Source organism: Stylophora pistillata, chromosome 10 (assembly GCF_964205215.1).
Source record: "Stylophora pistillata chromosome 10, jaStyPist1.2, whole genome shotgun sequence".
NCBI lineage: Eukaryota > Metazoa > Cnidaria > Anthozoa > Scleractinia > Pocilloporidae > Stylophora > Stylophora pistillata.
In genome coordinates, this window is record NC_142528.1 from 5051326 (window position 1) to 5065431 (window position 14106).

The following is a 14106-nucleotide window of genomic DNA, read 5'->3' on the forward strand; positions in this document are numbered from 1 at the left end:
ATTGCAACCACTGTCTTGCATAAGGGGGGAATCGAAATTGAGTTTGTTTGCGCTGGCCTGATCTTTGGTTCCCAAATTCAAGGTAACCGGTCTCTCTTCGTAGTGAACGAGATGATCACGAAGACTGCCGTCATTGAGAAGTTTCTCTCCGGTCTCTTCATGAGAATGAAGAAAAGAGGAGTTTTTATCTCGTCAACTGAGGGCAATGTAAAGAATTAGTTGATCAAAGTGCTGTTGATGTAACCAAAGCTAACACGAGTCTCGCATTACGAGTGCGTCATCATCCAGGGCTCTAAATTTATGGGATCGAGTGAAAGGAAAGAGAAGAGGAGAAAGAAGAGGGCCCTGGTTCTAGTCACTTAGAACCTTGTTTGAGTTAGAGCAGTTTATAATTTGATTCTAGTATTCATTCCATATAGTTATATCAACAACTAGTCTCTTAATATACCCTAATTTATTATTACCTAACACTTGTATCCTGGACCTCTCTATTTACTTAAATGGGACAGTGACCAACACGAAAGCTACGGCTACTTTGGTCGCTGTGCACACATATACAAACCTGCATGATATCTACTTCTCATGATCTTCTTCACCTAGTTATAAGAGTCATCTTATACTGTATTCATTTGAATAGTGCGAAATAAACTTGGAAACTTGGAAAAGCCTCTCTTCTCTGTTCAAGTGAGATTCAGCTGTTTCTTTTGAGGAATATTCTCTTTCCTCTTTTCTTTGATCGCGAGTGTCTGATTAGCTCATCAAATACAAGCATGTGTCATAGCCTCGTGGAAAAGGGTACGCATGTACAGAAGAGGCCCTGCGTGAAGAAGATGTTACTTAAGCTCTCTGAAACTTGCTCTGCCCCATTCCTCGGTGCCGTGACAATTCTCAGGCGTTCTACCCGACATGAAATGGTATCATAGGGCCTTTGTTCAATGTACATTCCATGCCTAACATATAGACTCTAGACTGCATGATGTGGAGCTTGGATTCCACTTTCTTATTTTCCTTTGCGGTTTCCCAAGAACCCCCACTGATACATGCAAGCCCGCGGAGTATGTTTCTGTTGTTTCTTTTACTTCAATCGATTATCACTGTAAAATAAGCATCCCCATGTGATGTAATATGTCACTGTTTCTTTTCTCGCGCCGTTAAGAGCTAAAATCAAAACTGATGAATACCTGAAGCCAAAAATTTTGGATCTAGCTCAGTGTTAAAATATTATCATTTTGAAGCAACTGAGAAACAACAACAAAAAAAAACCGCAGGATTTAAACTCTAAGGGTTCCAGGTTCGAACACGGCCCTCACACTTTCATTCGGCTTGTTTTGTTTTTTCGTTAAAATTCTCCGGACTAAACCTTACAAATAAATAATCCATTTGCCTCTCATCAATTGAGATTATCACTCTGCTTGTCTACATAGTCACCAGTTGATCACTTGTTTATATTCATGAACTTTCCCTCCAGTGCATGTGTCAACTTCATCTACACCTAATTTAAGCAATTTTTCCCTAGTCTGTAAGAATTCCATACAGGATGTCATATTGATAGACTGATCTCATTTTTAACTCTCCTGTGTGACCTAAAGATTTTTCAGATTTTCGGCTTCAACCTCTGCTTTTTAACACACCGACTACCACTTTCCCATTACTCGATCAGTTGCGAAAGACACAGTCATTGCGGCTAAAAAGTAACATCTTTGTCCTTCAAGGCTGACCCAACTCTCAGTCGTTTCTCCTTTGGTCAGCGATGCCGGATTACTTGACACAACCTCAATTTTAAATTCTGCATGGATTGCCCAGTGGAATGGGTCATGCATTAAATATCAAAATAATTAAAAAGGAAATTTATTTAAGCACCTAGATGAAGATATGTTTGAAAATATCTAAGCAAACAATGTTCTACACTATAAAAACAAATTGCGGCTGTTATTTCTGCTATGATGTGACGTGAGCTGACTCAATTTTTGTCCGAGTATTTCATTGTGTTGATGTGTTTTATCCATATGAAACAACGCTTCGTAACTTCGCCTTATTCATCCAGGAGACGTATCGTGTGTTACTAGCTAGTGAGTGATAATTTGGAAGGAATTTTCAAATTAATCAGTGTAATAATAAAGAATTGTGGCATATGTTGACAAACAGCTGAAGTATGCAGACGATTGTTTACAGTTATGATATATGGAAAAATGTGGTCTCGTTCTCAAAATTGTTTTGTTGAAACTGCTCATGAAATACCTGGGGAGCACTAAACTTTTTAAAAGAAATTAATTTTTTCACTTGCGCTAAAAACGATAGAAAGATAGCTTTAAGTATAATTTGTAAACACGACTTTCTAATATAATTTCCAAACATATGTGCAGAGGCACAAAACGACACCAAAATTGCCAAAATGACCTCGCAAAATATTTCAATTAGACGTTAAATATAAGCACCTTTTGTCTGGTGTCAAACGCACAATAACCAACAATTACGCGTAAGTCAATTAGTATAGGTAATCGCATGGGGCCGAGTAAAATTAAGGATTAATATCACGCGTGTTTGCGGAAGTTGCTGAAATTGCCCGAGTCCCGCAGCGACGAGGGCAATTTCTGCAACTTCCGAAAACACAAGTGATATTAATCCTTAATTTTACGAGGAATCATGTGATTACTTGTTTATAATATAAGGGGCAAAATGTTTTCTTACTGATCTCGCGCAAAACGGGACGCCATTGTTACAAAACAAACAGAAATTTCTTTACTTTAGCAGCCGTTGCTAAGCGATTTTCAGCCGATCATTTTCAAGTAATTTTGCCCGGGGCAATTACAAAAATTAAGAAAAAATGCCCTCTGTCTTGACCAATCACAATTCAGTAATTTTGCCCCTTATATGATAAAGAGGTCGCTAATTACCAATTACTTGGGGGCAGCAATAAATCTGAACTCAACACAGGTGCAAGAGTTGAACCTGTAAGGCTGCGCGACTTCAGCAGAAAAGATAATTCAATTCCTGTAGAATGTTATTCCATTTTAATCAGATCACCAAGAAAATTAGGCTTCATTCTTGTGTCAGTCACTCGTCTATTACGCGTTCTTGTTTACTTTCTTTGTTTCAGATGCAAATTTCCACCTTAACATCGCTTTTATGCGCTAATTGACACCTAAACGTGGAAAGAAAATCATGTTTAGTGATATATTGGTTCCCATCCAAGCCAACAAATTTACCATTCCGAGAACCGAAATAGCTAATTTTACAGTTGAAATGGTTTCATTTGAAAAATTATATGAAATCGGGCCGTAGTTTTGGTTTCCTTGCCCAAACTTTTAAGTAACTAGCTTTTTTTAATACTATATGTTACAATGTACATTTGTACAAGCTGAAGAAATTTTCAATAATATTTAAAGACCGATTTTACCACTAGCTGGATGACCAATTGGAAATGTATATTAATTTTTTTTGGCTAAAAACACACCATGCAACATCTTTTCTGTAAGAGGCAAAAATCATCAGGATTTTCTTGTCGGAGCTACGTGTGTGTTTGTGTGTGTAAGTGTAAACCGCGCTTCTACCGAAAGTTAGCATCAGTGAACAACACGCGACGTGGATTTCGATTCATGAAATACTCTTCTACGACGTCAGTGGAGGTTCCGCTACTCCGAGATCCGCAAATGCGTGTAAATGCATTCTTGTTACAAATTTGCGTTGAAAATGGAGTTCATCAAGACATTAGCGCCTCTCGTTTTTGTCCAACGCGTTTCAGAAGTATATCACTCACAGTATCTTTTTCGACGAAAGGGAGTCGATAACGTCCTAGTTGTACATGTAGATGGTAAAATCCGTGAAAAATGTCTCTTAGATTTTTATAAAATTAACAGTGTCACTTAAGCTGTAGAGATTTCAAGTCAATCCCAACGTCTTCCACACCTTGATCGCCTTCTAAAAGTTTGATCACCTCCTCGAACTGAGGGCTGCATTTTACATTGGCACAAAGCGAAAATTTTGATGTATCATCAGTTATGGTGGGCAAAATGGTTTGCTTTCGACCTTGCTTTCTTTGGCGACCTCGCCATTTCATTGCCAAGCTTCTTGCTTTCACAATTGTTGTAATGGAGAAATGTTCTTTACCATCTGGAGGAACAGAGAGCGACCTTTTTCTTGATGTAACCATCAACAATGCTGGCGTTTCACTTGCTCGTCTTTTTTCAGTCGTAGGCAGCTTGCCTTTTATCATTTCTGTCGCTCGCCCTGAACGATCGGCTTGCAGTTTATTTTTCGAAGAAATGTCGCCAACTTTTCCTCGTGGCTTTGACGAACTGTTACCTGGTTTTGCATTTGAGCGAGATAACTGTAATGGCTTCGAGGAGAAATTTACTTTCTTAGAAGAATATTGTCCGATTAAACTCGATCCCTCGCGACTCCATTGTTTTGTAACATGGTAACCCGCAATTGAAGATACGGTAGCAAGAGTTGTACTTCTCTCCCTCGACGTAAGTCTTTCTTTTCTAATCCCTGTCATAATTGATTCATTTTTGGCACTTTTAATGCGATTTGTACCTTTTCCACGTGTAATTGAAGGTGCCATGTTATATCTCCGTAATTCCAAAACTGGATCAACTTGGGTAAACAGACTAGTGTGTGGCATGTCTTCGAAAAAACGCGTAAACTAAACCACTATCTCCCGTCGCGATTCAACGGACCCTATCTGTTTGTTCATGTTCTTTCTGTAACGATAAACTCGATGGGCTATTTTCTCATTACGACTAACGCCAAATTGAAAACCGTCTTTTGTGTTCGCACACCCGTATTACCTCCCTATTGTGTGGAGGCTTGCATCAAGATGTGTCTCTTTCCACTGAAAGCCAAGCGTGTCATATTGACAACGAAATGTAAATTCCCTAGATCAACAATAGTGTTACTGTCAGCTTAGCCTCTTGTATTATGCGCTTTGCTTGTTAATTGTTTCAATGTTGACATTTGTTTCGGTGAAATATAGAAAGCTGATTTCCAAATTTGTACCTGGCAGCCAATTGCACAGTTTAAATCTAAAACAAACTCAACGCGACAGCCGGCGATAAGTTATTTACACAGTGAAAGATAATAGAGTCATAGGATTGTGCTCTTTCTTTGGACAATGGGGTAAATTATCAGACAAAAATTGGCTTTATATTGTACTGTACTTTAGTACATGAAAGATGTAGTTTCCTTGTCAGTGACTTCGAAGAAATTAGCGGAGTTATTGTGCACTTACCAGACCAGGGGTTTATCCACTTCCATATATTTCGCACCAAATACAAAAATAGAACTTTAAGTTACGATATTGAGTCGATGTTGGAGTGATGTAAAATTGCTTTTAATACAATAAAACTATGAAATGATCGTTTGATTCGATGTAAAAGCGTTTAAAAGAAAGAGTAAATCGAAAAGAGGCGAATATGGTGAGTTAAGATAGACAAATAACTCAGATTGCACAGACTGCAAAAACACAGGATAGTTATCATGAGAATGGACAAATTTTGACGAAGCTCGGTTAAATATGCGTCACTAATCGGAAGTATTCTTTTTTTTTTTTTTTTTTTTTTTTTTTTTTAATTAATTTTATTGGCATTCTACTGAGTTACAAAAGTAATAAACGAGAAGTTACACGTACAAAAAAAATTGCCAAAAGGGAGTAACGAACGGGACGTGAGTACCCATGCAAGGAAACTCCCTACAGAATAAAAAATAAATAAATATTACAAAGTTTTAAGTCAGTGCGAATGAGTTCTATGGCAGGAACAGTCTATAAACACTGACCAGGTACACGGTTGGTCAATATCGAAAACATTTGCTAATAAATTAAAATAGTGATTAGTGACAAAGTTCTTAAAGGATGAAAGAGTACCTAAGGAAGACGGAGGAGCTACTTTACACATAATATTCCACAGTTTTGTAATTCTATTAAAATATGAGGCCTTAAATAAAGATGTTTTACAGGACTGAGTTTTCAGCAGTAATTCCGGATTAAAACAGTTTCTTGTGCGGTTGTGGGGAACAAAATTAACAAAGTTGTTAACGTCAATAGGCGATATTCCGTACAGACAGTTATAAAAAAATATTAAGTCTTTGATCTCTCGGTCATAACAAAGAGGCAACATATTCAACTTAATTAAGCGTTCTTTGTAAGAGGATTCAAGGATGACACTGAAAAAAGCTATTCTTAATTTTGAGTTAGAATCAAAATTTAAACAGGGTCGGATGGGTTCAGGTTTGTTACAAAATTTGTTAAGCTAGTTTTCACTGCCATGAAAATACGGGGATGACACCCGATGGCTAGGTTGAATTCGGAAGGGATTTTGCTTACTAAGTCTGATACGCATACAGTGCTTTGTAAAAGTTCTTCATCACTCAAGAACTTTAGTTGTGAATGAAATACGGAAAGTGAAAACATCCGAAAAGTACTCGTTGAAATACAGGAAGTTTATTCGATTAGGGCTTTTTATCTAGGAAAGTAATTTTTTAGCACTTTTCTTAGATTTCAAACATCGTTCAGTTAGAACTTACTCGAGTGGAGTGAATTGCGTGCTTAATGACACAATACATGTAAAATAAAAAACAAAACAAACTAAAAGAAATAAACATGTCGAGAGCAATTAGCGTGAAATTTTGTGAAACGGCCGCTTTCTATTACAATGCAAACATCATAATTTTAGTTCATTTGGTTCAATTGATGATCTAGCTTTTATCTGGAGTGAGTTTTTGGACTTAATTAGCTCAGGTCTTAGTCACAATACACAAAACATTAAATATTGGAGCTAATCAGTATTTCCTCAACCACTCGAACAATTTACCAATTACAGCTTCATTTACGAAAATGTTCCAAATTACCCGAATAATTGATTAATTAGAGCCTAATTGTCTCTTACTCGTGTATTCAAAGTTCGGCAATTCTCGTAGGATACCCTTTAACAATCATTTCATGCAAGGATTTAAATTTCTTTAATGCAGTTCGCGTGCGGTTAACATAAATATAGTACAATTTACTTGCGGTTAGCAGTTGCTTGTTACGGTTTGTTTGCGATCTTTATAAGTGACTGGTCATTATTTGTCACTGGGGGGAGGGCAGGGGTCGAAGGATTTTGGTTGTGTCACAGTAAAATTTACCTGATCTTCCCTCCCATAAAACTATCTAACATTTTTATGACCCCCCTCATTGGCAGTTCATTGCAATCAATTTTTTATAGTCCCTCTTCCCTTTATACTCTGCTGGCGACGAAGGATCTTCCCTTTGTTCCCCTAAAAACTATTTGATCCCCCCCCCTAAAACCTCTGCGCCCTTTCCCCTCCCAAAGACGAAAGATAATGACTGGTCACTACAATCGGTGACAAACTTGTTAACACATTGACCTTTTCAACCCCCTATTGCTTCAATTTTACTTCTTTTGCCCTTCAAAGTTAACCTTTTCGCCCCTTCCCCCAGTTAACCTTTTCGCCCCCTTCCCCCAGTTAACCTTTTCGCCCCCTTCCCCTAAAGCAATGTTGTTTCGTGATTTCAGGAACCTCTAGATACACACATGCAACGATTAATGGGGGAGGGGGAGTCTTATTAGCGATTTAGAGTGTGGTAGAGACAGGAGTGTTAATCCACACTTGAATAGAAATCTTCAAATATGATGTGTCAACTAATTTTGACGCTGATTGTAGGAAACCTTCTTTTCTTTCACCCTTCAATTCAGTAACTTTTTCATGAGTGAGGTGTTTCAGAGGGCGATACACAAACACAGCAAAGATTTATCAATATATGTATTTAAAAATTCTCCTCAGTATACAGTTCTGAAAAACCTATCCAAACCAAAAATGTGACTGTTGAACCAGCTCTTAGTTCTTAAAAATAAAACACTACACGTACGCTGTATATTTAACGTGTCCTGCACGATTTACATCAATCCAAATATGGTTAAACGTACTTTCAAGTGACGTGCACGAAAGTACATAAGTGTGAGTGCGTTCGAAATATCTCGTATAAGCAATACTTAAAGCTCCTTTGCTTGTTTGAATATTATAAGACAAAAAACTGTAATCATCAAGCTCTGATATCTGAGAAATGTATGCATGAGCATGAAAAAATACCAAAAGAGGTTACAATTTACCAGAAATCAAACCATTGAAAAGTTTCACTGAATATTAAGCTCCACCAAAAGAGGATCCTCTCTTAGCTTCATTTTACGGGCAAGGGATGCCTCTAAAAAGCGAGAATTATGAATGAAATCAATTATTAGAAAAATCCAAATACTTCCAACAAAAACTTTCTGGAAAGGTGCTTTCGATCTACAACTTGTGACATATTTATCGTCTGTAAACGTTCTCGCTTCGTTTTAGACCCTAAGGTAAGATATGTCACATGACTTTAAGACACCGCAATAAAAGAACATCATTTCTTTGAAATGTTAGACACTCTTCTTGTCCTTGCATTTTCCAAAGCCCTGGCCTTGCTCTTGCTACAAATCGAGGAGTGCTGTTCGTCATCCTGTTCCATACAATCATCCCCACAGTACCCTTGAGTGTTACACTTTTTGCACCACACTTGAGCTGGCTTACCACACAGGCAGAAATACTCGCAGCTCTCTGTCATAAAGAGATAAAAAAAAATCATAATTAATGAGGGGCACTAGTTTATTAGCATTTAGATGCTATTTTGTGCTACCCTCGCTAAATAAAGACTTTACTTACTTACTTACTTACTTACTTACATAGATGTCAGTGTTTGCAGATCTAAAACCTCTTGGAGCAATTCACCGTTTTCGAAGGAAATATCCGGAAAAAAAGCGAACCTAACCACGCCCCCGTGACTCCTGATCTAGTTAGTATTTTCACAAGCCTTTCCTTGTTAGAGAATCTTTGATGGTGACTGCTTAACTATCGCAAAAAGCACTATGTAGCCCAATGAGTAAATTTTTGTCTTCCCACAACTATTTTGCAATGCAATTTTAGTCCTAACTAATACTGGAGTTGCAATGTTTTGTGTTGGTTTTAAGTCTATTAGTCATCATTTTTTCTTCGTTGCTGTACATTTTCGTCATTTTTGTGTAGGAAGAAAATTAAAAACTGATAGATTGATGAGAATATATGAATAAACGCATCTCGGGCCATTTCTCATCTTAAAAACATATCCGAGAGCTTTACCTGCACCGTGGAACACTTTGACATAGACAGTCTTCTTATAAAGCGCGGATACCACTAATTGTGTCTCCGTTCGAGGGTCAATGATTTTAAACTTTCGTGAAATAAACAAGTATCTCACTGAACCAAGGTAACCGGGCAGCGAACGATTGATGTCCTCCCTTAATTCTGCTAATGTTCCTCCTTTCTTGGCGTTCACTATTCCTGCCATGTGCGCTAGGATCCCCATCTCTGCGTTTGGTCGAATCACCTTCACTTGCATTTTGCGTCGCTTTACGATTTGATCTACATAAAGCCCAACGGAAGAAAAACGTCGGAATGACATCAGTTCTCGACATTTAAAGATAATCCAGAACAAGGGAGACTAAGGAAGGGTCTGCACCCTAGACAGACTCGCAGAAAGACGCTTATACTTCTTACCCAGTATAACACGACGAGGAGTGTTGCTGCCTCCCCGTGGTGTTTCACCCCCAGATGATACCATTCCTATCCGAAGGTGCTCCTTCCCTACGGTTTTTTTTAGGGATTATCCATTTATATCTGGACTATAACAAATACTAATTTTATTCTTCAGGTATGAGCAAGTGGTTTTCTACTGCAGGTTTGCAAATTTTTGTCGCGCACATGTGTCTACCCCTTCCTATGATGCCTTTTGCCCTTAGAGTATTTTGGCTATTTTCCATTGAACCTCCTGATAAAGATTAATTTTCTAGGGCAGATTGGAAGTTCTGCACGTGCTTTACCCATTGCGCAAAACCACTTTTATGGTGCCTGTCGTGTAAAAGGATTTAGACGCAAAAGTAAACCACAATCATTTTATTTTTTTTATATAACGAGGTCGCCCAATCACGTGACCCAAACGTGACAAATTCAAACGCACGCAAGGCGTGCAAACGAGATAAAAAATTGTGAAAAAGCAAACGAAACTAAGTGTCAATGTTCAGTCGCCTCTAACTATTGGATAGTGCGAAAGATTAAGTTTACTCCTCTGGTATTAAGAAGAGGTATCCTATAACATGTTCTCACCTGTGACCATCAGAACACCCGGCATGTTTTCCCCCAAAGATGACGCCCGCCTACGCAGCATAGCCTCTTCTCTTGGATTTTCATCGAAGTCATCATCATCATCATCGTCAAAGATTCCCCCTATTACCAAGGTTTCTTCCAAAGCCGAAACAGATTTGACAGGGGATTGGATCTCAGTCCTAGAGCTTGTAGTTGATACCGAAAGTTCAGGTGAAGTGGGAGGAATCGGGGAAGTGTCCGTACCCTCACTCGTCCGAAGACTGCCTTTTGAGCTGTGGACTGGTGAAGATTTTCTGCTGATATGTGGAGTGGTTCTGGGTGTTCCTTGTTTGGACGGGACGTTAGGAAATGCAAGAATTGGTTTTGGGCGATCAGTGTCATCTTCCGATGTCAGCTTTGGACTCTAAAGAATAAGGCATAATTTTCAGTATTTGAAGAATGGCCTCACCCATTATTATCTGGCGTTCTCACTGTGCAAACTGTTCATTCAGTACGAGCATGCAAAGTTGCAGACGAAGCAACTAAAAAGTTGCTTACCAGCGTGCAAAGCTACGAGCATGCAAAGTTGTAGATGAAGAAAAATTATACAAAATATGGTACTGAAGGCCGCCAAATTAGCTTAGAATGTCAATATCGGTGTGCTCTTTTCAAAAAGGATCGAAGTAATTGTATATGAGGCCCAACCTTCTAGAAGGAAGGTTATATTCTCACCAGCTCAATAACACAACTTAACGACCTGACCAGGACTCGAACCCGAACCTCTAGATTCACGGTCAGTTACGTTGGTCAAACCAGCATTCTTTTTTTTAAATTTCATTAGAACATCTCACCTCAGAACTTGGCAGAGGTTCTTCTATCTCTTCAAAAGCTGGTTCCACAGTTTCTGCAAAAGCAACTGGAGTTGTACGTTTTATTTGATCATCGCTTCGCATCGACTCTCCAGAGCTGTGCACAGACCAGGTTGCACTTCTACTAGGTTTATGATACTTTGTTTCTACACCAAAACCTTTAGAGTATTTTTCACTGTCAATGAATATGTCCGGAGTTTCTGGCGGCGTTGGATTGATTTTTCTCACTTTGCTTCTCCGGCACCGACAGTAAATTACAATGACAACTAGAAAAATGACTGAAAATCCTACAACACACGCAATAATGATGATGTAAAGCGCCATGCCCTCTTCGTCTTTAGGAGCATCCACTACTTTCTTTTCCTCACCATCCACCCTCATGATCGGTCGCGTTGTAAGTGTTGCGCCATTAAACTCGAATTTCAGCCCCTCTTTCACGTCGTCCCAAAGGTTGTCTACCATTGCTTGTTTCTTTGATTGGCGCAAAGTCATGTTGAATGTGGCTACGATGCTACCCTTTCGTACGCGACAGTCAGAGAAAGTCGCATCAGGGTAGATCTTAGATAGTTGGTTCTCGCAGTAACTTTGAAACTGCTCTTCTTTGCCTTTGATTACCTGATCGTAATCACCTTCGAAGGTAAATTCCACAGGTATCGTAACGAGCGGATCGTCATCGTTTTCATTGCAAGTTGCGGTTGACTCGGATAGTTGCAATGTACGCTGTGGTGTAAAGCTCGCCTGATTTTTAGTCCAGGTGATGGCATCCAAATTGGAGACAGGATTCGAGGAGGGGAACATCGCGACAACATGTCTCGTTCCGTCGATAGGTAACTCTTGCAAGACAGTCACACCCACGTCGGTAGCTTGCAGCTCGGAGTTTGCAGTTGCAATAATAAACTTCTCGTTGGCAAAACTAGCTTTTATTAAGCCATCTACGAACGAAGCACCGTCTATAGATTGTGGAGTTCCTGTGGAAAACGTTGTTCGTGCAAGTTGTGCACCTACGTCTGCACCCTGATGCGAGAAGATAAAGTATACTTCTGTTTGGGGGTTTACAGCTGGTGATCCATCCTTGTTAGCTAGCTTCAGAGAGAGTTCTAGGCCACACCGATCAGAAGACTCCTTGTTGTGATCAGGTACTTGATATGTCAGCTCAGTCACAAATTTTGCGCTTTCCAGGTAAATAAGCGACAAGAAAAACGCATCGTTAACGTCAATGACCTCGTCCCAGTTAACATCCATTCGTTTCTTCATCTCGTCAGTGAATCGAGATTTAGAAGAGGCAGTGATGTAACCACTGATGAAAGCGACATCAACAATGTCGAACCTACAGTCTACATCTACGTCACCCGATATTTCCTTGGAACATGGAGAAACTGTGACGTTCTTACTTGGCACCTCTGAAAGTTCTCTATTTACCGTTCTGAAAACTTCAACCATGACCCCAGGGACTCCATTTTTCTTTGACGTGAATGAAAGCTCGCCAACACTTTCCGAGAAGGCTTCTGATGCTGCTATTGGTCCAAATATGATAACTGTGTTTCCCGCCACTTTATACGGTAAAACAGTAGTAGCTCTGTCTAACTGTAAGTCATCCAAGTCATACTGAATCTCTACCTGTACTGCCAAGATTCCCATGGAGCCAGGGTTTACCCTGATGGGCATTTTCCATGTATCGTCTTTATCAAGCGACGGTATGGGCGGACCCTCCTTCTCTCCGATATCAATCTCACCGACCCTTGGCTCCACGTTGCAGTAAAAGGAAAATTCGTCTGTGACACTTGCATTTGCAATGAGGCTGGCCGAAATGGTGACACGGCTACTGCTGTCTGCCATCAGGGTCACTACGCCAGACAATGCATCGATTTTTGCTGAAGCAGGGTTGCTTGAAGAAAACGATAGCAAGCCGCTGTAACTCGTGAAGTTGTTGATGAAATAGCTCGATCCATCGCTCATTAATATTTCAGCAAACACCGAGGTAGTTTTTTCCATAGCCAGGCCACTGAGAGTCATATTGACATTTTCCAAGCCAAACCGAACGATGTTTACAGGTTTAGAGACAATTGAAGACAAGGACAAGTTAAGAACTGCTGCATGACTGCGCGCGAACTCTGCTTGTAACGAGACTTCTCCTCTCAAACCACTTCCTTCGATCGAAAAAAGATTGCTTGGAGAGGGTCCAAATTCATAACTACCTCCTATCTGCTGAGCGTTTTTAAACGTAAAAGAAGTGTTATGCTTATTGGAAACATCAACGACTTGTTCATTTGTCAGGCCGAGAAGAACTTTGAGTAACACCCGCTGGTAATGTCCTTGGATAACCTGTTTTAGTTCTGTAACCTTCGATGCGCCGGAAGTTTCAGGATAAGGCACAGCGCTGATAGCAAGGTTAGTACTGCCCACCACAGTAACGTTGACTTCAACAGAATTGACATTCGTGACATGTACGATTAGTTTGCCTGTTCCGAACAATCCTTGGTTGTTTGCTTCGATGTAAGGTGCGCCATTAGAAGTAGCACTGAAGAGACCATTAGATTTCGAAGAGTCGTCAATTGTATAACGGTCCCCTTCTGAAGTGATATCCATCTCCGTTCCATTCTCATACACCAAAAGCACCTCCAAAAAAGATTTATGGGGAACGCCAGCCAAACCAGCTGGATTCATTGGAGAGCCGATAAATGCCTGTATCAGTCGAGCTTTAGCTGTGTACATCCCGCTGTCATCGATGTTTATGACCCGTACCCTAAGATGAGCTGTGATTTTCTTCCTTTTGCTAGGGTCCAAACTGCTGTCACTCACAGTGACTTCCAAATTGTGCTCACCAACTGTTTCAAAATCCAACTCCTTTGCTAATGTTATGACACCTGTTAAAGATTTGCAAAGAAGGATTTTAAAAACTTAACCTCTGACAAAAAATTGCGAACAACAAAGACCAGACAACATATAACAGACAGGAAAACTATGCCACACTAAAAACTAAGTTGAAGGAAATGGCCTTTAATGAAAAGAGGAGATCGCATAGAAAAAGTCTCTTCCCTTTATTGCGAGATTGAAATGAGTAGCTCGCGCATGTTCAATGAGGGAAAGGAACGAG

General features: G+C 39.7%; 2 protein-coding genes across 2 annotated transcripts in view; both read right to left on the reverse strand.

Moving 5' to 3' along the window:
• Positions 1-2992: 2992 nt before the first annotated feature.
• Positions 2993-4963, reverse strand: LOC111333259 (uncharacterized). Its single transcript, XM_022938803.2, has one exon. It carries the CDS (start codon positions 4622-4624, stop codon positions 3860-3862), a length of 765 nt encoding a protein of 254 aa, XP_022794538.2. The 5' UTR covers positions 4625-4963; the 3' UTR covers positions 2993-3859.
• A 2785-nt stretch (positions 4964-7748) lies between these two features.
• LOC111333265 (fibrocystin-L) overlaps positions 7749-14106 on the reverse strand; it is a 43712-nt gene continuing 37354 nt past the window's right edge. Inside the window, exons 38-41 of the mRNA XM_088735591.1 lie at positions 10995-13876; positions 10165-10567; positions 9142-9423; positions 7749-8583 (exon numbers count right to left, since the gene is read on the reverse strand). Of these exons, the coding sequence (XP_088591717.1) occupies positions 8390-8583; positions 9142-9423; positions 10165-10567; positions 10995-13876 (3761 nt within the window). The 3' untranslated portion in view covers positions 7749-8389. The remainder of the gene's footprint in view (positions 8584-9141; positions 9424-10164; positions 10568-10994; positions 13877-14106) is intronic.

What these genes read in the sequence shown, in the direction of transcription:
- LOC111333259 (XM_022938803.2), bottom strand. Translation starts at nt 4,624, where the DNA reads ATGCCACACACTAGTCTGTTTACCCAAGTTGATCCAGTTTTGGAATTA.